This window comes from Molothrus aeneus, chromosome 1 (assembly GCF_037042795.1).
Source record: "Molothrus aeneus isolate 106 chromosome 1, BPBGC_Maene_1.0, whole genome shotgun sequence".
Classification (NCBI taxonomy): domain Eukaryota; kingdom Metazoa; phylum Chordata; class Aves; order Passeriformes; family Icteridae; genus Molothrus; species Molothrus aeneus.
In genome coordinates, this window is record NC_089646.1 from 81,521,621 (window position 1) to 81,544,319 (window position 22,699).

Sequence of the window (22,699 nt, forward strand, 5' to 3'; positions counted from 1 at the left end):
TGGATGAGAAATGAATACTCAGTGCCACCTAATTTTTGTATTAGAAGAGAGATGAGCTGAAACAGGCAGGGAGCAATCTTAAAGCTAGGAAAAGAAGTGTTTTGTTTTGGGATTTTTTTTTTTTTTTTGCATAGTGTGTAAGTTCTGAAATTCCTTGCCACAACATGATGTGTGTGCTGCATGGGTATAAAGAGCTTCTGAACAAATAAGGAAAAGGAGGTGGAAGAAAAAAAAAAGAATTGATAAACAAAGGTACTATCCCCAGGTAAGAAAATTACTGAGCTGCAAATTAGGGAAAGTATGAAGTGTTTTGGGGAGAGTGAAAGAGAATTTTTGCTTGTGGCTGCTCTAAACATCTGCTCTTAGCTGCTTCTGAAGATGGAGTAGTAGGTCAGGCTGGATGTTTTGTCCGAGTTGGTTTTGTCATTTCTGTTGGGTTAAACAGCCAGCCTGACCCACTGTGGTGGTTCTTCAATGCTGTCTTATAAACAGTAAGGTTGCAGGGTGCAGTCCCAGAAGAGAACTCTGTTACTAACACTATTTTAAAAAATGCTAAGCTGTTATGTAATTTGAGGTCTCCCACAGAGCTTGGAGCCTTTTCCCTCATTTTAAGATAAATCCTTTTAATCTTGTTTTGGCACTTGATAAATTACAATTAAATTTGCTTTAATATGTTCAAGCTGTTTCTTTGAGAGTTCAATTCTTAGTCAAAAAATCTCTGTTTACCCTGTTCTCTGTGCAGTCTGTAGTGCCTGTCAGGGAGCGAGGAATTACCAGAACACTTTTTCTCAATCTGTGAGTTCTAGTGAGACCCATTTTGGTGTAGAGACAGTAAACTTCAAGGGAAGAGATAAGCAAGATGAAATTGCAATGCCTAAAGGAAGTACAAAGAGAAGGAGAAACCGCTGATAAATTTGGAGATTCTTTTGTGCTTGTGAATTAACTTGAGAAGAAAAGCATTGGAGTTATATTATCATGATCAAAGGGGAAAGGCTAAAAGTGACAGCATGTCATAATGATAGCAGTTTAAATGTCTGGAACAGATCAGGTTATTGGAAGGAAGATGGTCATGGGAGAAAATTAGAGGAAAGTAGGTGAATTGATCTTAAGGAATTGAATGAAAACATGTAAACAAGGTTGAGGAACTACTGAATAAAGTTCTGAAGAGTTAACAGAATTTTAGGAGCTTAGAGAGGAGTGGATACTGGTAATGAAAGCAGCTATGTTTAGTTTTCCATCAGTGGTTTATGCATGTGAGATGGATGGATCCATGCAAGTATTGAAGAGTGTTCCAACTTCCTCTACCAGTATGCGTATTTCCTCTGGGTATCCTTCCAAGGGGACTTGAAATCAAAAAGAATTTGGAAGGGGATTTTTTTTTTTTATTAGGTCAGAGAAGTTAGTTGCTCTTGGCAAAAATTAATTTTGTTAAAACAGTAGCAAAAATGAATCTAAAGAAGCTGAAATGGAGACTGAGAATTTCTAAGTAACATGGCCAAGACTTGGAAAGACAAAAATGATACCAAAATTTCAAATAGTAATGTACAGTCCTGAGGAAAGAGTATTTTTCTTGGCAAGAGGGGATACAAAGGCGTGGGTTAGATATGGATGGATGAGAATTGCAGAATAAGAGCAGTTAAAAGGGAAATAAGAAGAATTATATAACATAAGTCATTATCAATTTAAAGTAATGCTTAGGTCAGCCATTTCTCCACCCACCTAATTCTTTGACCTCATCCATTTATGAAGAAAAGTTCCTCTTGGGCTTCTGACTCTTCTGGTGTCTTCCTTGTGGCTCTGTGTGTGTAGTGATGAGGGTTTCCCTTTGTGCAGGACATGTGGAATTTTAACAGATGAAGCATAACAATGAAAAGCTTGTTAGTAGTAGTTGTTCTTTGTTACAAGAAATCTGCATTCAGCAATAGCAGCAATAGCAATTTCAGAGTAGAAGCAACTTCATTCTCTATTAGGAACTTTGTGCCTGGTGTGTAACATAACTGCAGATCACTGAGCTGCAAACAGCTTTGTACTGAAGTGATGAATTGGGCTGTGCTTGAATCTGCATATGAGGTGAAGAAGGATCAGGGAGGGATGGATGAGGTCATTGTGCCTAATGGAAAACTCTTTGTTTCTTGCTGCAGAGAATGAGACTCTTCCCATTAAAGCCAATTAAATCTCTGAGATTAATGGCATCTAGAAGCAGGGTTTTAACACCTGGTGTGAAACTAAATGGTCTTTGATTTATAATCTTAATCTTTCTATTTTTTTTCTTATGCTTTAAAGTCTAGTTAGGGGTAAAGTTCATCTTCCCCCCCCCACTGGCACAACTGCCCTCCTTTAGGTCACACTCCTTCCAATAGAGATGCTACCTTTAATTATTCCAGATACCTCTCATTAGCCTAAAGTCTCATGGGATGCTTTCTCTTGTTGTGATGATTGAAAATGTCATAAGAATTTGTAGAAAAGGGCACTGTTTCAAGACTTTTTGAACCGCCTCTGTTGATCCATGTTTGGTGGATTTATATTTTTTTTTGCATGACAGAGATTTTTCTACTCGCAGTGTGTGCATTAAAATATGTATAATCTGTTTGCTCTGGAAGCCCTTTTGGCAATGATGCTGAAGCAGTTTGAATTATTTTTCACTCAGAATTCAGATTGTATCTTTATAAAATGTGGTGAAATCCAGTGCTGGAAAGCATGCAAGATTGACAGCCCTGGAAATTGAAATCCCTGTTAATCCATGTACTAGCTAGCACAGCCTAGCTGGAGCAGACTCTCTATTTTGGCAGCAAAGCTCATGGTTAACCTGATGAGATGACCTCTGTTTCAGTTATTTGTTGTTTACAGAGCACTGAAGGTTTGCAAAGATTTTTCACAGTAAAAGCAACGTGTTTCAATTTCTTTTTTCAACATCTTTCTACATGGTGTGTTTATTACAGGTTTGTGTCTTTTAAAAAAGCAGAGCTATGAACTCTACCCTGAATTTCTTCTGTAAAAGAGGTGTTTGTGTGTGTCTGTATTATTGGTCGTAGAAATTGGTAGGGCTGTAGTGAAAGAAACAGAATGCATCATGGTGACATTAGAATCTAAGGATTTCTGCTAGATCGCTCTGCTGTCCCATCAGCATCATGGTGAAAGTGGCATGTGACAGGAGAAGAAGTTGGCCATATATGAAAGGATGGGGGGAATTCGTTCCTGTATCCAAATGTGCACCTCAGAAAGAGTCCCATCCTCTCTCTGGGGGGAAGCATGCAGGGGTAGAGCATAGCAACCACATCATGCTAGGAAGTTTAGTAGTACTCTTTGCTAAGTTGAGTATCATTCTCACTTAAATGTCTGTCTTCTCAAGTTACGCATTTCCTAACGCTGCCAGAAATTGCCAGTTTTTACGTGGCCAGTTGTATACAATGTATGCAAGTTTCCTTGTTGGGTGTGGGGTTTTTTGTGTGTCCAGTCCCTTTTCTTTTTGAACCTCTCTAGATCAAATCCTGCATTTTATCATTGCATGAGGTACCCAGGGCAAAGGCATTTCTTCTTCAACATTTTCCCTCTGGGCTCTTTGTTTTTAATTCCAGCAATAGATTCCATAGACCTTTCTCATACCTGTGATACTTGTATGTATTTGCATCACTGCTGCATAAAGTGACACTTTTCTGCTCTGACTCTTCAACACCACACCCACAGCCAAAGGGAAGGTTTTATTTGTAAAATATTTTATTGCACTTGTGTTTTACCTTGTGCTATTAGTAGACACCAGTTCCAAGGATTCCTTTTCATTTGTTTGTTTAGTTTTTTTGTTTTGGTATTCCTTCAAGAGCTTTGATCTCGGTCCGTGGTCCTGGAAGTAGATTTAACAACACGTCTTTCTGTAGCAATGTGCAATTGACATCAATGCAGAGACTTAGTAAATAGATGAGAAAGATTATAACTGCAAAAAGCTTCCAGTAGAAGAGATTGAGACTGTGCGATTTTAATATTTGAGAGCATTTTTAGTACCACTGTCAGGTGAAGAAAAGAAATAAAAGCAGATGCAGGAAAGGAAATGTAGTGTTTTAGCATTTTATTGGTGTTTACATGAATACCCTCTTCTGCTAATGACAGCATGTTTTGGTTACCTTAAAAAGGAAGAGGAACTGAGGTCTACAGAGATTAGGAGGATGAGGGTGGATGGAGTAGGGAAGCACAAAAATGTGTACAGGTCCTTCTGTATACGTTTTGGGGGTGTGTATATATAATATATATTTTTGGTAGTCTCGGGCAACACTAAGGATTCTGGAGACTGCACGTCATCCAGCCTTGGCATAAAATGAAGGGATGGTCTGGAAGTTTCCCTTTAAGCAGCTGTGGGGGTTCTAGAAAAATTGGATACAAACAAATCAGCCCAAGAAAGCTAAATCTATGCCTTTACTGTTAGTAAAATCTGAGCAAAGATGCAATCATCCTATGTGTTTCTATTTAGGGGCTGAGGGTGACCTTGACACATTTGGTCTCTGAAGTGTGGATTCCTCAAAAGGAGCAGTCAGAGCTATGTTTCAGTGTATGCAATCTGTGCATACATACTGTATGCTTATAAGATTCCAAAGTGATAAATGAAAAATGATGGCTACAAAGCTACCAAAGTCATTTTGTATATGATGGAGACATCAGTGACACTTCATGTAATTTAGTCTTTGACTGATGAAAGCTGTCAGCCACTGAGCAACCATCGGGATAGATGTCACTAAAGAAATTGAATTTTCACAACATTGTTAGTTTGGTTTTTTTTTTTTAGGGAATAGATTTTTTTCCTGAAAGCTTGTAAATGGAAATCATTACAAAGATCATTATCATTAAGAATTAGATAAACCATGGAAATTAAAGCAATCTAAATAAAATAAGAGGATTTTTCAGGCCGGGAAAAAATAGAGTGTATTTATATCATTATTTTTGAGACACAAATACACAGAGCAGGACAGTGTATGCTCTGAAGAAAACCCACAAGAGGTTTTCCTTTATTGAAACAAGTAAGTCAAGAGCCATTCATTCCTCATTTAACTTTAGGCTATTTGACATCTCCTTATTTGTTGTTTCACATTGAGAGCATTACACCAGATAGTATATGAGTTCTGTTGTGTCAAGTTTTACTACTTTTAAACATACTTAAAAATATAACTTAAATTTTTAACCATTGTATTGAAGGAAGAAAATAAAGTTATGATTTATTCTCTTTAGACGAACTTTTTCTTTCTCTCTCTTTTTTTTTTCCTTCTTTTTTTTTCTTTCATGTTGTGATATATTTTAAGATCTAGTAAAAAATAAGCAAGTTTGTATTTACAAGGTTCAGGCATGTGCAGGGATGTTCCTCATCTGTGTAAAACCTCTGTATGTGAATACATGGGGTCTTGAGTATAAGCATTGTAGTAATAAAGAATTTGACCTTTTGTTTTTGCAAACTCTGATGGTTTGGATATTTCAGCTATAGGATGGTCTTTGAAAATCTTTGTGCCTTCCGTTGTTTTTAATTTTACATGGTTTATTTCAAGAAAAGATTTATTAACTTGATATTTCACAGAAATTTTAAAATATCTGTATCTTACTACAGGATTTAGTGAGTAACTAAAAATGTGGATGAACTTTCAGAAAGATCTAACAGAAACAAATTTTTTTCCTTCTGGCTTCTTATTCCAGGATTCTGATAGCTTTGTCAGGGTTCCCTATGTTTCTGATTAACATCTTCAGAAGACAGAACTGATGCAGAGAGGAACTGTCTGATTTTTCTGTTGCAGTTCTAACTGAATCAGAGATCTATATGCAAGGTCTGATATAGAAGAGTGTCATTTGGATTGGTGGAACTCCCTTTGCTTATAGTCATGGGAGTTAATCATGGGATTAGAGGAAACATTAAACAGTGCTTTCATGTGTGTGTCAAATCTCTGTAGTGTGTGGTAAAAATCTTGTTGATGTATAAATTAAATAAATCATCATCTTTGCATGGTAGTGTTAAAGGGCTACAAAGTGAAGTAGCAGCCTACTTGTCCCTTATGCAATCTGCTCTGGTGGGAGGTGTCTCTGCCTATGGGATGCCCTGACCAGGGTTGGACCTAGGTGATCTTTAAGGTCACTTTTAACCAAAGCCATTCTGTCATTATCTGATACTAATTGTATATTATTTGTACTAATTTGCATAATCTGTGCAGACTGAACCATTGGATGGTTTAGGCCACCTATCCCATTGGATCCCTCTGTTGCTTATCTAAGAACTGGTGAAAGAATCCAGAAGCCTGGTGAGATACCTGTGTGTTTTGAATGCTTACCTTGATAGAAAAGCCACACATAAATGAATAGGTGGGGAACAGGAGTGCTCTGTAGCAGAGATGTGGGATGGGAGCTCTGAGCTGCCTTACATCTCCTTGTCTTTCATATCAGTCTGCTAAACCTGTGAAAGCAGAATATATTGGTTATTGATAGAAAGAAACAAATCAAAAGCTGGTAATTAGCTGGGAGTTGAGAGGAGTTGGGAGTCTGAAATGCATTGGCAGGTGAAGCCATGGGGCTGAGTGGATTTGCCATAAAAGTTGTGGTCTCCTCCATTGTATTTTGGTTGCCTTAGTTCTGCACCACCCTGCATTTGCTGAGAAGTGTTTATTTAATACCCAGTGCCCTTTAAAACTGTACCAAAGACCTTCAGGACTGAACCTACTGCAAGAACATGAAGTTGCCTTTATTATCTAACTGAAGTAGGCTGTCACAATAGTCATTTTGTGACACTTTGGAACTTTTCCAGTAGTTCTTTATAGTAGTAACTGCTTTAATATAATCTTTGTTTTGGAAGTTTGCCTAGTATTAATGTGCAGAACACCCACTAACAGTTTTGTTTTAACAGTAAAATTTTGTCCTTTAGATTGCTGATTCACATTTAAAATGTATTATATAAAGTTTCTATGAGAGCTAAATACCAGGTACTGTCGAGTACTTTTATGCAGTGATAAACTAAATGACAGAGAATTGTTTTAAGTTGGATATAATTTAAAAAAAAAACCCAGCTATTTGAAATTACTGTATCATGGTCTCCTTTCTGGTTTCTCTTTACATCCATGTGCAAATTTTGGCACAGTTTTTAGTACAGTTTACAAATATAAAATAGTATGTCCAGATGGCTACAGCAATAATCTGTGATGCGATGATCTTCTTTTTTAATTATTCAACACATGTGACTCCAGTCTCTCTGTGGCATTTTCCCAATTTATATAGAATGCAACAGCTAAGCTTGCATTACTTTCTTATTGCCTCTTTTTTTACCTGCTTCGATTAACTTTGCCTTTGCTTGAAACTACTTTTGTACATCTTCCAGATTTGACCATCTCCCAGTCCTGAACTTGCGCTTTTAGTTCAATCAAGCTATGTTTCTAAATGGGTTTTTTTAGTGTTTTTTTAGTTTTTTGGACAGCTTTCAAAACACAAGCTTTTGTAATTTAAGAGTATTTTATATATAATGAAGTTTCAGTACATTGTTAATGTAAATTAAGTCACAGCTTTACTTGTAGTTGTGACCCTGGTCCCACATAGATTCTTAATTCTCATTGGTGAAATTTCAAAATTCACTTTCTCTGTGACTGAAAAGCTTGCAGTATGAGACTCAGACCTTAGCAGAAAATGGAAACATGACTGTACTTGGTCAGAGGGGCATCCAGCCCAGCATCTGGTCTTAGGAGTAGACAGCACATGGCTCAGGAAAGAGGGTAAGACCATAGCAAGCAGCAAGTGGGATTTTCCCAGAACATTGTTTCAGTTTTAGGCTCAGGAAGTTCCTGAATTTCACACTGCAAAATGGGAGTTTCTAAATATTTTATAGCTAGCAATGGGTCAATTTTCTGAAGGTCTTCCTGACCCCATTTTGAAACTCTGTAATTTTTTTAAATGAACGGGGGCCCTGTTGTACGGGCTCTGTTCTGAACTCCTGTTACTCTCAGCACTTGAAACTGTATTTCTCCTACAGAACAGCTTGTGTTCCATGTCATGATGGTGTTGACAGTCTGTTGGGCCCTAAGAAAATGTGTTTGGTTTGTCAATAATAGTACCAACTGGAAAAGGAGCAGGCAAGTGTTGTGTAGAGAGAAAAGAGAAGATGAAATGCAAGGATCTATGCATTGATCCCTTATTTGCTACAGTTTTTCCTTCTCCATTTCCTTTTCCTGCTCCAGCTGACACTTTTGGCCTTTCCTGGATCACTTTCACGTCATGCCTTTCCCTTGTTAAACCTCTTCTGTTTCTTCTTTCACTTTTCAGACTTTTATTTGCAAAAATCATTACCATTTCATTTTTTTCCATTATTTTGTAAAAGAAAACTTTGCTGACTTTGTAGTTTGTCAGAGGTGGAGTATCCTTCCTTTTATTGCCTCGTTTGTGATGGGCAGTCTAAGGATCAGAGTTCAGTGGATGTTCCGGGCGTGGTATGGGGAAAGGCTCTCTCAATGACTAGAACAAGGCACTACATATGAGTGGAAGGAAACTTTAAGTAGGAATCTGTATCTTGGGAGGATATCAAAAAGGCTAAGGAGCAATTGGATAGCTAAGAAAAAAAAAGGGATTTCAAAAGAAGTGCTGAGATTTTGTTGGAACTTGGGCTTAGTCTGTGCTGATTTGACTTTATTCCTACCCTAAATAGCCTGTGGTTCTTGCCTGCATGGTCTTGCTGGGTTGGCCTGTACGCTTGCTCAGGGGGCTGAGCTCCACGGGCTCTACACCCCACTGATGAGGCAGAGAAGCCCACAATGTGATAATTGAGTTCCAAGGTGTTGTTACAAACTCCTACCTTCACTCAGGCCAGTGTTCTTGAAGCAGTGCTTCCTTTGCTGAAATCACAAATATCAGCTCTGGGAGAAGTGCTGGGGAAATAGCTTTGATGACAGATTCTTGTTTTATGACTTGTCACCCCTAGCTACAGATATTAGCTGTCTTTTGGCAGAATGTCACTATGAATTCAAGGACTGATTTTTGACTGTGCTAGTCCATGACAGCTGATGGCTGTCTGCCTCTTGCAGAACTTAAAATTCATGCCACTGCAGAAGTGAATGACAGTATTAAAAAAAAGTTGAAGGAACTCAGTAATCATTTTTTTAATTGAAGCTGACTCTCACTTTATGCAAATACAAATTAGAATATGCTACTCTGCTGCATAGTAAACAGTCTCCATTGCTGGGTCCAGTGATAACACTTGATGGTGTATGGCTGGCTTATTTCACTGAAGAAGATCTGTAGCTTCCAGTCTCATCTCAATGTTTAGTGAGGTGATCTTTGAGCTATTGCTCTAATCTAATTGTGTATCTGACTGATATGCAAATTGTTTTTCTAAAGGTATACTGAGTAAGGAATGTATTTCTAAGTAATTATACTATAAAGAGGTATAGGTTCAGGGTTTTCGTGCATTTGACAGGAAATAGTATGTGCTACAGTAAAAACAACTGCTTGGGGGATTTTTTTGGCTTTTTTGTTTCTTGTTTTTTTGAAAGAGCCCTCTTGATGCCTGCTCCTGGCCTCCATCCCTTTTTTCGTCTGAGCTCTAGGGCTTGTCACTACTGGTGAATTGAAAGCATACACATTGCCTTAGCATTTAGCTAAATTTTTTGGTAGGTGTGGTGACAGTGTTCTTTTCTCTAACAATCTTCCTCTCAAATGTTTTGCATTGGTTTGAGGAGTTTGGCTCTAAAAAAATCAAGAAGAATTACAGAAAGAGGCACTGAGCTACATTGCAGGGGTATTCATGATGCCCTCTTTCTTGATTTGTCTACATGCTTACTAGTGATACACAGCAGTGTGGCCTTTTTTTTGGTGAAGAGGAAACAACAGTTCCTGTTTTCTTGTCACTTGCAGCAGCAAGCAAGTGTTCTCTTCTTTTAATAAATTGTAAAAAAAGTACCACTAGCCATACAGTAGACAAACTAGGTATTTTTCATAAAATTGTCATGACCAAAGATGAAATAATTACTACTATTTTAAAGTGTGCGCAGTAGCAAATGGGACGACATCTTTCTTTGTACTCATAATTCTGTTGTCATGAACCAATAGAATGTGCAATTTGTTCCATTAGTTAAATACTTTTCCCCCAGGCTTGTACTAGCACAAAAAGGTCATCTGGAGTAGTTACTTCACATGAGGAATTCTTTTTCCAAATCTTTACTGTTTTGCAAAGATGTGGATCAAAGTGCCCAGGGAAAGTGGAATGAGTCTCCTGCAACAAATTACATGAGCAGTATCTACAAGAGTAAACACTGGTGTGCATGCAAAGAAACCCCAGACCTGCTTGTGAATGCCCATACCCAGTACCTGTTCTGAAACTGGCATCTTTTAACCATGCCAAAACTTGCTGTTTGTACACTTATATTGACATAGACTCACTTCATCTTTTTACTAAAAGTGTAGCTTAAATCTATCACTTACAGAATCAGCAAAGATAGTTATTTGAAAGCATCTTGCTTTGGAACAGCTGCAGCTAGTGTGGCAGCTTTTGCATACAGTGGCTTATTTTGATTGAACAAAGGAAAATGTAGTTTATAATTCAGAGGTAAATTGTACTTTCAACACAGTGTACTTTAAGTGATCTAGAAACATTGACATCCTGATTATTTGACTTTATATGTATGACTTCAGTGCCTGTAGGGAATAGTCTTTAAATGAATCTGCTTGGACCTAGCAGTAGCAGTTACCTGCCTTGCATGCTTAGCTGTGCACACTTTTTCTCTTTTTTTAGTTCAGCTGAAACAGAAAATCTTGATTAGCTCGGTTTTTTCTTTATCAATTACTGTTGTTGGAGAAACCAAAAGCTACATTTGTAAAATATAATACCTTTGCCTAATGGGCCTCATTCATCTTTATATTTCTTCTAGGCAAGCTGGATCAAAAGACAGGGAATGAGGGATAGAATAAGTGCACAAGACCCTTTACATACAGGAATAAAATAGTATATTGAAATAAATTGCATCTTATAGTGCTGCTTCTTCTGCTTTCTTTTTTATTTTGCGTCTTCAGATTGTTTTACAAACTTGTAACATGCAATTTATTGAAAGTGTGAATAAAGGTCTCTGATAGCAAAGTTATGCAAATGACAGGTCGATGTGCAAATATTTGGCAATAGTTAAAAAGCTGGTCGTTGTCACTATTTGGATATATGTTTTGAGGAGTTTTGACCTGACCATTATTGTCATTGTTGAGAGAGATTTACATATGGAAATTATACAGAAATCAAGGAAACTGGCTGATTCTTTTCATGTTCAGCGTTCTCTTGGCTTTGTCTTGTCTTGCCATATTGCTTCAGGCTACCTATCCCTTCTTGGCATGAAAGCTGCACTTTCAGTAAGGAGAGGGCGTGATTTCAGCAAAGATTACTTTGTCTGCTTCAAGTCTTCTGACTTGTTGCAGTGTCTCAGGTCTGTGTAGCTGCTTCCACAGGCTCACTCTTACAGCTGCTGTCTTGGGCAGCGATGGAGCTGGTGCAGTGGTCCTGGCTCAAGGATGTACAGAAGGGAGCAATCCAGCCTGTACAAATTCTGTGAGAAAAGATAGAGTTTTGAAGTCTTTTCTAAGGTGTCTGTTCATTGCTTCATGCTATGGGTGTATGTTGAAAGGTGTATATTTCTTTGTAGGGGGTTTAATTGTATTTTTTGCAAGGGTTGAGGTTGTATGGGTTTTTTGGTTCTTGGGGGAAGAGTTTTGGTTTGTTGGTTTTCCTTGTTTTGTTTGTGCATCTTTAAAAAAAAACATTTTTTATTTTTTACTCTAGCGGTGTATTAGGTGCAGTCTCCAGACTCCTTTCTCCTTCCATGCATTAACTGGTGTAGTGAAATGGGTAGAAACTTAAAGAAGTTGTGATAAGGTTTTTATCTACTGCCTTGATTTACTGTTCTTCTGTCAGTTAGGGCCTCTGAAGATTCTCCTCCAAGTTGTTGCAAGTAAGCTTCTCCTCACAGTTCGCTACAATAATGTAATAAAAATACATCAAAATCATTCATAGATATAAATTAATAAAATAGTGCAATACACATAAACAGCTAGAGGTTGAGGTAGAGAGTAGTTAAGGCTGTTACTCTTTTTTTTCTGAGATGCATGGTCAGAAGTGTATTCACACCATTCTTTTTTCCTCCTCCTTTCTCCTTGTTTTTGGATATTCTAAATGAGAGAGTGTTTCCTGTCTCAGTTTTTGCCATGTGAGATACATGCAGTGCGAGGAAGAGTTCAGCTAGTAAAGAAAAAAGTCTTTGACCCCAAAATTCTTCCACAGCATGACTATAACATGCAAACAACTGTGTCAGAGACCACCTATGGCATGTAAGTAGTCTGTCATGAAAGTGAATGCTTTTTGGATTTAGAGGCCAAGGAAAGGTGGTGTTGTGAAGAAATCTTTGTTTCTGCTACTGAGGTTTGCTCACAGGGGACAGGTGGGAGAAGTCCTCTTGATGCCTGCAGGGTACAAGATATCAGACATTTACATAATTTATATCTTAGTCCTTACTAATACTATTAGTCCCATGAAATTAAGTATCCTTTTTGTAATGGAAACCAAGCCATCCATAACTATTTGTGTATTTAATATTTGGATGAAGGGTGGGGGTCCTTTTCTTTCTTCCTGGAGAAACAGGATTATCTTTTTGCTGTGTTTGCTGAGTAGAGCTGGTTTATTTTGAAACTTGGCTGGGATATGGAACCCTGGTTACATAAAGACCATGGGCTTCATTGACAGCCAGAGAGACAAAGAAGGCTGAGATTTCAGTACAAATGTTTCATTTCATTCTTGTTTAATTATTTTCTATTATATTCACACATTTATGAGTATTTATGAGACTTTCAAAATTAAGAGAAATAAAGTTTTGTTGTTTTTTTGGGGTTTTTTTGTTTTTTTTTTTTGTTTTTGTTTTTTTTGTTTAACATGGAATTACTGTATTCCTAGGTCTTGGGGTATTTGCTGTTGTACTGTGTGCAAGAAAAACATTTTTTGAGACCTTCATGAAGGTATCAGACCTTCATTTTGCTTGCACAAACATAATCTTACAGAAATTTGAATTAAAGTAGCTGTTAGTAGTGCATTTGTATGATCTTTGAATTAGGAATAGGAGCGCTACAACCCACATAAACTACTTGAATTTGTCTAAGAATAGTGCATCATACATATAAATATCAATCTTACAGAAAATGAACTATAAAACATTGGAACAAGTGCTTTATGCACTACATACATTAGTATCCAGAATTTCTATGACCAGATACTGCCTGTTGTAAGCCACAGGCAATTTGTAGGGCCAGATTCTTATTGGTAAATGACATCATAAGACACTACTGAGGAAGGTAAGGATATGAATCTAACTGCCTCAAAGCTTCTCCTTTTTTTGCATTAACTTAAGAAATTTTAGCAAAGAAGCTAAAATTGACTATTAAATTTACTGCTCAGATGTATTATGCCTTTGATCTATTTATTTTAGTTTAAATGAATGAGGATTAGAAGTGTCCATGTCTAGGCGGGAAGACTACTAAAGGCAGCAAGATAAAGTGGTAAGAGAAGAACAGTTAGTCTTATGAAGTCTGGTGCTAGTCATGTAAGGGACCAGAGTTTACTATCCATTCTGCTTTCTGAATGTAGCTTTTAGAGCACACTGCTGTTATTGTGGAGTGTCTTTTCATTAACAGTCCTTTGTTTTATGCATTTAGGATGTTTATTTTACGCAAACAGAATGTTTCCACCTTATTAAACAGCACAGTACAATTCAGTGAGATCAAGCATATTAGAACTCAAAATTGCTGATTTTCTTTTCCTGAATGTCTCCATTAATTAGCAGAGTGACATTTCTGCCTTTATGGAGCTGTCTTAAATCTCTGGTCTTCCCCCATGAAAGGCAGTGATGTCTCATTTCTGCATGTCATCAGCACGCAAGCCTCTGTGACTCACTTAATCTGCTAGTGGTGAAGGTTTCTTTTGGGTTGTATGATTAGGTTGTAACTGGTAGGCACATTTTTAGTGAGGAAATGAAAGGAACTGGGTTGGCTCTAAAATTATAATGGCACTGTACATATTCTATTACTTATATAAGGGTCTGGTTATTGGATGTTGAACTTCAACTTTTTTTCTGATTCAGAATGAAAACCATTGCATTGTTCATTGATATCTAAATTTTCCTAGAAAGGGGTCTTCATCATTTGAGTCTGCAATTCACAGCCTTGTCATCAGTCAGGAAATCAATGGGGACTAAGCCAGTGTCAGAAGCAGTGACCCTCACTGCTGTAAAACAAAAGTGTGTGTCAGAGCATTGAGGTGAATCTTGTCCTGCCCCTTTCTGTGCTGTTCCATACAAACTCTACAGATAGGCAAAAAATACATGCTCTAGGGCTGTTGTTCTCTCAAAGTAGTCATTCACATGAGGGAGCAATTCCTCTTCTACCTTGTGCTTTCAAGAATTCAAAGCACTCCTTTGTCTCTGGGGAAAGCAAGGCAAGAAGCAGTGGATTTAAGTGAACAGGGAAGAGAGATTTAAATATGTTTGCTCTGTTTAAGAGGATAAAATAAAAAATGTTGGAGAACATTTTTTTCCCCTCATGTTACAAAATAAAAGAGAGGGGGTAATGAATATTGATTTTTTAATCCTGCTGGGTGGTCAATTTTCCTAAATTGGGTAACTGATGATAGGTCTGTGAAGTGATTAGAGGAGCAGCTGACAGCATAATTTTGAGTAGTCAGATGCTGCACAAAAAGGAAGCAATGTTGTTTTGTTTTAAACTCCAAGAATTGTCTATTTTTTTCCTATGGTTTGCTCTTGTTCTTAAATAAATTTCTTTGAATTCTCCAGGTGCTTTTCCCACATGAGTGCAAGAAGAGTAGACAGTTAAAAGAAGTGACTGCTGTGGAGGACAGCATGACCACCATGAAAGGAAGCTGCTTCCTCACACTGCTCTTGGCAGGACTTGGGGTGTTAGGAATACTGGAGTCAACAACAACAGAAGATACCCACTGCCACAGAGCTGAGCACCCAATTATTGCATACAAAGGTAAGATGTAAATGCCTAAAATCTTTTCCAGAAGTAGGCTAAGTATTGTGTAATCACTTCATAGAAACCTCTGCTTTTAATGTAGAATGACATGGGAAAAAAGGTGCATTCAGTGCTGTTACATAAAAATCTAGGCTCTATTCTATGCAAATTAAATACAACTAAGCTTTCAAATTTTGTTCAGCATTTGTAGCTGAATATATCACTTAAAGGTGGGTGACCCATTTTCCTTTGTGATTAAACCCAGCCTGTACTGTTGCATGGAGTTACTCCTTTCCAAGTGCACAATTCTACATGTGTGCCCTTAATTTCATGAAGGACTGTGTTCAATAGCCTCCCCTTCTTCATTAAGGCGTTAAACAGGATGGGTCCCAGGATTAACCCTCATGTTATTCCACTTGTTGGTGGCTCAGGTGGGGTAAGGGGTATTAAACATTTACTCTCCAAATGATAGTTCTAGCTAAACAACAAATGCCTTCTTTGATACCTTAGTGGTGGTATTGAGTCCCTAAGCGTCATCCATATCTGCTGCCACTAGGTCGGATCTGCCCAAGTCAGATGTTTTCCCTGTTCAACCTTTCATCCCTGTTCAAACTTCCTTTACTATTGGAGCAGTAGAAGCTGTTCCTATTTTCCTTGACATTCCATGCAAATGGTAACTCCCACTGAACTTAGTTTAACCTGATGTAATCCTTGCATGCCCATATGGTCTTTCTAAATTCCTCCTTGTCCCTGCTTATGCCTGATACAGCCCTTTTTGCATTGGAGCTACATGAGTTCCTTCTTTCACCAGGAGAGACTCTTCATACATGTGGTTGTCATCTTGAGTGTTGGGGTGGAACGCTGAGGAACAGTTGGACAAAGTAAAAAATACTTGGAGGATGTTTTCTGTAAAAACTTGAGGCAGTTAATAACTTATCTGCCTTTTTTTTTGTTTATTTGAATTGAGAATTTTCCATTACTGGCACAACTTAGAGGGAGTTCCAAATAGTTTCTAGTTATGAGGATGTAGGGATTAAGATGTATTATATTACACACCGCATTCCTCCTGTTTCTCTAAGAAAGCACATGTGTAAGTTTTTTATTTCAATGAATTAGAATTTATTGAATTTTAATTGGAAAAAGATTTGTTTCCATTCTTTTCATAAACTTTGAGAAAATAATGTTGTGTTTTTTTCCAGGAACTATTTTGTTCTGGCACTTTAATGGTTTAATAATAGTAATGGTACCAGCTGTCCTGTTCTTCAATACACTGGAGAATGAACTCTGTATCTCAGAACAGCAAACCACCAGTGTATTGTGAAGGAGGGACCTTTATCACTCCCTTATTGATGGGCTAAATAGTGTGAGTTATTCTGATGAAATACCTGATTTCCTTAGCATTCATATTGTGATATAATTCAGTTTAAAATGCTATTTTTTATCAGAACACGCATACACAATACTCTAAATTAAAGTAATTAAAGTAGAACAGTTAAAATTCTGGTACTTAGCTTCTTAATTTCACAAACCAAGAGATCACTGCATGTAACAGTGGTTTTTGGTTTTGTATATGCAACTGTAAAAGAAAATAATTGAGACTCATTAGCAGTGCTATGTTCTAGGAGTTGATTAAAAATGTGTCATTTTATGAATCTAATTCAGCCAATATTTAGGAGGGTTTCTTGAATTTTGCCCGATCCTGCCTTCTAGACCTCTCTTGTTCTCTGTCATATTTAATTTCTAGTGATGTCCTTCCAGTTCTAAGTCATTATGCTAAGGCTTTTTGGGAATAGAGGCCATATTGTTGCAGTTGCATTTTTTGATATAGCCAAAGATACTGTCACAGTTTGAGTTTACCCAAAAAAACCCCAATTTATTTTTACTGTAAATATATGTGGGAAACATAATTATATAGAAACATTAATGATCAGATCTTTAATATGAGATCTAGTAAGATTTTGAATGCCAAGGTCCCTCTTGACCTTTTGATAAAAATAGTATTAATTAGTACGTATCCATGACATACCTTTATGAACCATCATCTCTTGAAAACTATTCTAACAAGCTGTAGTTCATACTTCACACAATGGTCTTCTGGGAGTCCTTAATAACTCTTGAAAGGTATGCGTAGAAACACATTTGCAGTGCAGTATACAGCATGTGATAGCTGGGTAACCTAGTTGGTGTGGGCACAGAGCATTTGATTTGTAGTTGCAGGACGGCCAGTTAATGGAAAACAGATGTTTTGAGACCCCAGGATAAAGTGCCTGAGAGGTTTATCTTTGAATCTGTGTGTTAGGAATGGCTTAATTGGGGTATGAGAATATAAGGAGAGAGATGTGTGTGAAAAGCCACTCTGAATGAATTGGCAAGTTTCAACCAACCTTACTGATAGCCATATTCTTCCTGAGACATTTGCTGACTTTATGAATGCCTATAGGAAGATGCTCTCTCTCTATTGATGTCATTAGTACTGCTAGATCAACATCGAGTTGAGAAATCAATTTATTACAGTTAAAATCCCTTTGAGTGCTGCATTAATGCCCTGGTCTGTAAAGTCATCTTGTAGCAGTGTTAGATCCACCAGAGCGAAATACTGTATGGCTGTAGTACTGTAATGCTGTGTGGCATGCTGAATATCAACCAAGACTGAGTGGTAGGTGCTTTAGAGCTTGTAAACTCAGTACTAACTTTACAGAGATATCAACTCTTTTATTTTACTTATAACTGATCAAAGCCCTCTTTTTTTGTAGTTTCTGGTATGCCAAAGTAGCAATGTACTTATTTGATTTGTCTTCCTTTGAGAGTTAAGGTAGATGAAGTATAAACTATTAAATAAAACTAATGGAGTGAGAGTCTGGTGTAGTGTATGGGTGAACAGCTGCAAAAAAAAAAAAACCTAATAAAAAGACAAAATAATCCCCAGGAGTTGTCACAGTGAAATATGAAATGGGAGTATATCTTCTGAAAGAGCTTGCTTTCTTTCCCACTGCTCATCAAAAATTGCTCACTTAGGTGATGATTCTGTCAGGCTACCTTGTGTAGAGATGCATATACTATTTCTAGCACTGATTTTTCCAGCTTAGTAGTTTTAGTTGAAGACTGTGATATATCTTCTGATAGGAAATGGCAAGAATTTCACCCAGTTGAGAACCAGTTGAGAACTTTTGCTCAAGTACTTTGTTAGCTGGTGGAAGAGGAAAAAGAAGATGCAGTAGCAGGCGATGCACACTCTTTGAAAGGATTTTTGACATGATCTCAAAGATTTCATTTTATGTCCCTCATACACAGTATTAATAACCATGTTGTAACAACCATGTTGTTTATCTGCATAATTAATATTAGGACTGCAAAATGCACTTTTTTGCTCTCCCAGAATCTATAAAAAAGGCTGCTATAAATCAGAAAATGTTGGCAGCTCTAAAATTTCTTATCATAGAGCTTCCTTAAACTAGAATAAGGTGCTTTGTGTCTTCCTTGGAAGCTGAAAATTTCCTTTTCTCATTATTTAAAGTTGTTAGGAATTATCACAGAAAACAGATTTATATAAAATAGACCTCAAAGTATTGGATTGACAGGATCAGCCCAGGAGTGAGCAGTTCAGTGTTTCATGTGGTGAAACTGACTGATGGTGCGTGGTCCCTCTTTGAAGTTCCTTTCTCTCTCTCTCTCTCTAAGGAGGAGTCTGCATCTAGAAGTGGAAAAAATGTGCTAATCTGTTGAAATGCAGGCTTAAAGAAAAAGTAAAAAAAAAAAAAGTAAAAAAAAATCTGTCTTCATATGCTAGGAATTCATCAGCTATACTAATTCCAATAGTTGGAGTCAAGGGCTTATAAATCAACTGTAACTTAGAACTGGGTGAAAGGAAAGAGGGTGCAGATCACAGAATGGATACACAGAGACTCACTGTGAAATCCTTGATCTTTGCACACCTTTCCAAATGCTTACAATGTAAAAAAAAAAGGAAATTAGGCTTGAGGTAGTTTAAGAACTAGGGCAGAAAAAGGGCTTAAATAAGCTCCTCATTAAAGATGGTCTTAAAAATTTTATTTGTATTAAATTTTATTTTATTTGGATATACTTTTTGTTTGCATATAGATATGAAATGTTAGCTCTGTAAGTGTATTAGGGTTTTTACTGATGGTAGTCTACTTGGAAAATAACCATTCTCCTATTATAGTGAAGGAATTATAGTATGGTATTTAACTTGAACAGTTAGAAAAGGCTGTAAAAACCACATTTGCTCTATGGGAAACAACGATGCTTTATAAAGGTTGAACTATTCTTAAGCAAAAAACCCAAAGCAAAACAGTTTAGTGGTGTTATGTTTGTCTAAATATTTCCAGCATTTCATGGTCCACCTGCTCTACAGAACCTTTGTGGTAGCTCTCTGTGGACCTGACCTTTTATTAAATCATATAAAAACTCAACAAAACCAAACCAAAAATGAAAGCAATCAACAAAAAGGATAGAAGTAGTTACAGTGGCCGCTTGTTTCCTCAGACACACACTTTTGCTGAACTTTGAAACACCAGACCTTTCCAAACTCAGCTTGTTCTGTAGACAGACCCTACAGAAGACTTGTTCTGTAGACAGACCCTATCCATGAGGTAGAACTGAAGGGGCCATCACAACTGCTTAGCAGTGTGTGAGTGAACTGGAAAAAAAAAATTGTCCAAAATACAGTTTCAGGTGTGAAATTTTAGGTATTGATTGTCCGGTAGTTTACCTGCATAAAGTTGAATTTGAAATGAAATGCAGTTGTGAACTTGACTTAATTGATACTGGAAGAACAACAGAGATCATATGCTCTGGGGCAAGTCTCATTCTTTTAGACTCTCATAAAATAATCAGAATTTGAAGTTGTGCTGTCTCAACAAAAAAGCATCAATTTACATAATTTTAGAAGCTATATTTAGGGATAATTTAAATACATACTGTGCTGTAACCAAGTTATCTGTTGAATAAACATGCTCAAAAATAGTATGTCTCAATCCATAGAAGAAATGAACTTAAACCCTTCATTTCAACTTGAGGTTAACCAGAAAAGAAAAATAGCATAGTTATTTTTGATTCCTTGTTAAAGAATCCTAAGAAATATATTTTCTTAACCTTATTGTCTGACCACCACAGAATTCCCTTAGTTGATGTTTGGCTAAGTAATATAGACTCAGTACATTGCTCTGCTCATTTTATCCGTGGTTTGTGTATGGAGTGCATGCACTTAACATGTGCCAAGAGGAAATAATATGTGGGCTGAATGAAGGAGGATAAATGGCATATGAACTTGGTTTTGTTTGTACTCTTCTCTTTCTCCTAATCTTGTTGGAAGTTTTCTTTTAAACTAATAGTAGTCTACTAAGCTGCTTAGTTTTTTCTTTTTTTTCCCAGTTTTTCATAAATACATTTCAAAGATGATCTGCCAGAATCTGCAATGGGATTAAGGTGTATTGCTCTCCATTCTGTATTGTCTTTTGGGTTTTTTCTTTAAATGAAGATGATTCATCGGTGAAGAAGCATTGATTGCTAGATGTTGCAACTTCGGTTTGTCTAGATGATAGGACTACAAGATTGTTTGCACTACATTGCCAAGAACCAGCCCCTCTTAAAGAGGAAAATAATTCCTTTACCAGTTCTCTACTTTTTGTATTGAATCAGGTTTGCTTTTACTTTTGTACAGGTGATTAAGCTTCTGGTAGGGAACAGCAACCTTCAACTCTTTACTGTTAATTAAAAAATATCTCTGGAGACTGAAGGTTACTATCCTCCTATGTTTCCCTGAATCACCCAGTGTCATTGATGCCCATTCACATAAAAATGAAAGAATGTCAGGGGATGAATTCTCTAAGCAAAGGACTTGCATACAGCTACTTTTTTTTCCCCTCTGAAAATGATCATTTTTTAAAGCAAGCATCAATTCAAAATTATTTTGGCATCCCAGTCAGGTGCTGGACCTTCATGGAATGCTAATAATTTTCATAAATTTTGATAATATAAAATTATCAATGGCTCCAACGACTAGTGAGCTGTGCAGACATGTCCTATGAGCCTTTCCATGGCTGATTTGTTCATTATTGCCCTAATGTGGCTCTTTAGGGCATGTGCAGTTCTCTGGTTGTTAACCAAGAGCAAAATGAGTGAGAGGCTCCTGCCGCATTCGACTTTCTGTACAAAGTGGGCAGATGGACTTAAAATCTGGATTTTTTGTTCTTTTTCTTTTTTTTCTTCTTCTTCAAAAGAGATGTATTTTGGCTAAAATGTTGTAAATCATCCAAACTGGGATATGTTAAATAAACAGATCAGCAATCAAGAAATAGAGCTCATATGCAGATGAAGTTCTGTCAATTTTTTTGTATGTATGCTTAGAGCAAGAGGGAGCGCAATATTGCTCTGGTTTTTTTTCTGCTTTATCTTTTTCCCCACCAGGTAGAATTTCAATTTTTGCATAAGAAAGGACTGGATTAAAGGGGGCTTAGGGGTGACCTTATCGTGCTCTACACTGCCTGACAGGAGGCTGTTGCAAGGTATAGGCTGGTCTCTTCTCCAAAGTAACAAGTGGTGGGAGAGGAGGAAGCGGCCTCAAGTTGTGTCAGGGAAGACTTATACTGGATATTAAGAAAATCTTTTTCATTGAAAGCATTGTTGTGCATTGAGCCAGGCTGCCCAGGGAGGTGGTGGAGTCACCATATCTGGATGTATTCAGTGGAGATGTGGCGCCTGGGGAATTGGTTTAGTGGTGAACTTGGCAGTGCTGGGTTAACAGTTGGACTCCATGATCTTAGTGATATTTTCCAACCCAAACCATTCTATAATTCTGAGTAACTTAGACTGCTAGGTCAGAATAGATGTCAACAATGGCAGTTACTGGACATCTGATCCTGGGCAACTTTGTTTTCATACTTAGTAATGACATAGTTACTGGAAAGACTCATCCCAGTGCTCTTCCCTTCCAGATCCTGTGCAGTGTTTATGGGGCCTGTATTGCTGTCAATTGATGGCACCTGCTGCCCTTACTGCCTATCACTGAATGTCACCTTCTGCTGCCTATCACTTTGGCTGAAAGACTGGGGAAACCCTGGCCCATCCTTTGGCCTTGCGTCAAGCTCTAAAGTTTCAAGAATTTTAAGAGGTTGGGAGGAAAAACATTACCTAAATTTTTGGTTTTCTTCCTAATTTTTTAAATAACCAGAGCCTTACCACTAACCTTACCAAGATACATTTTGTTTGTTAGATAGCTTGGGGGGAAATAGAGAACCACAATCAGTGCTTCTTCAAAGTGTTGTTTGTTTTTTTTTTCGCATGCTTTCTCTTCCCTGTCTTCCTTCTGTGGCAGTGCTTGTCTGCTGTTGACAAGACTTCAGGACACTGGGTAGCAGCTGATTTTGTGTGGCTGAATGTGGTATATACTTGTTACATGACAATTTGTCGTTTTCAGGTGGGACCAAACTTTGGCTTGTCCTAAGCTTGTCTTTCCATTTCCAGTACTCACTTCAGATTTTGTTTTGATGGATTTATAGCTATTTTCTACCGTTTCTGAGAATTAGGACCTGACTGTTTTACAACCAGCTCTACAATAAATCTACTAAAGTAGTTGTTAATAGTGACGAACCCCTGGAGTTTAGCAGTGTCTTTTAGAACAAAAGTAAGTTCTACAAAGAGAAGGTTTGATTGTAGTGTTTTGGTTCTTTTTCTTTTTTTTTTCTTGCATACT

The 22,699-nt window shown here is 37.3% G+C and overlaps 1 protein-coding gene across 2 annotated transcripts in view; it reads left to right on the forward strand.

The window, feature by feature from the left end:
* Positions 1–22,699, forward strand: part of SEMA5A (semaphorin 5A) — a 313,648-nt gene that overhangs the window by 83,884 nt on the left and 207,065 nt on the right. For both annotated transcript variants that reach the window (XM_066559905.1, XM_066559914.1), the window contains exon 4: positions 14,808–15,006. In XM_066559905.1, the coding sequence (XP_066416002.1) occupies positions 14,874–15,006 (133 nt within the window). In that variant the 5' untranslated portion in view covers positions 14,808–14,873. The remainder of the gene's footprint in view (positions 1–14,807; positions 15,007–22,699) is intronic.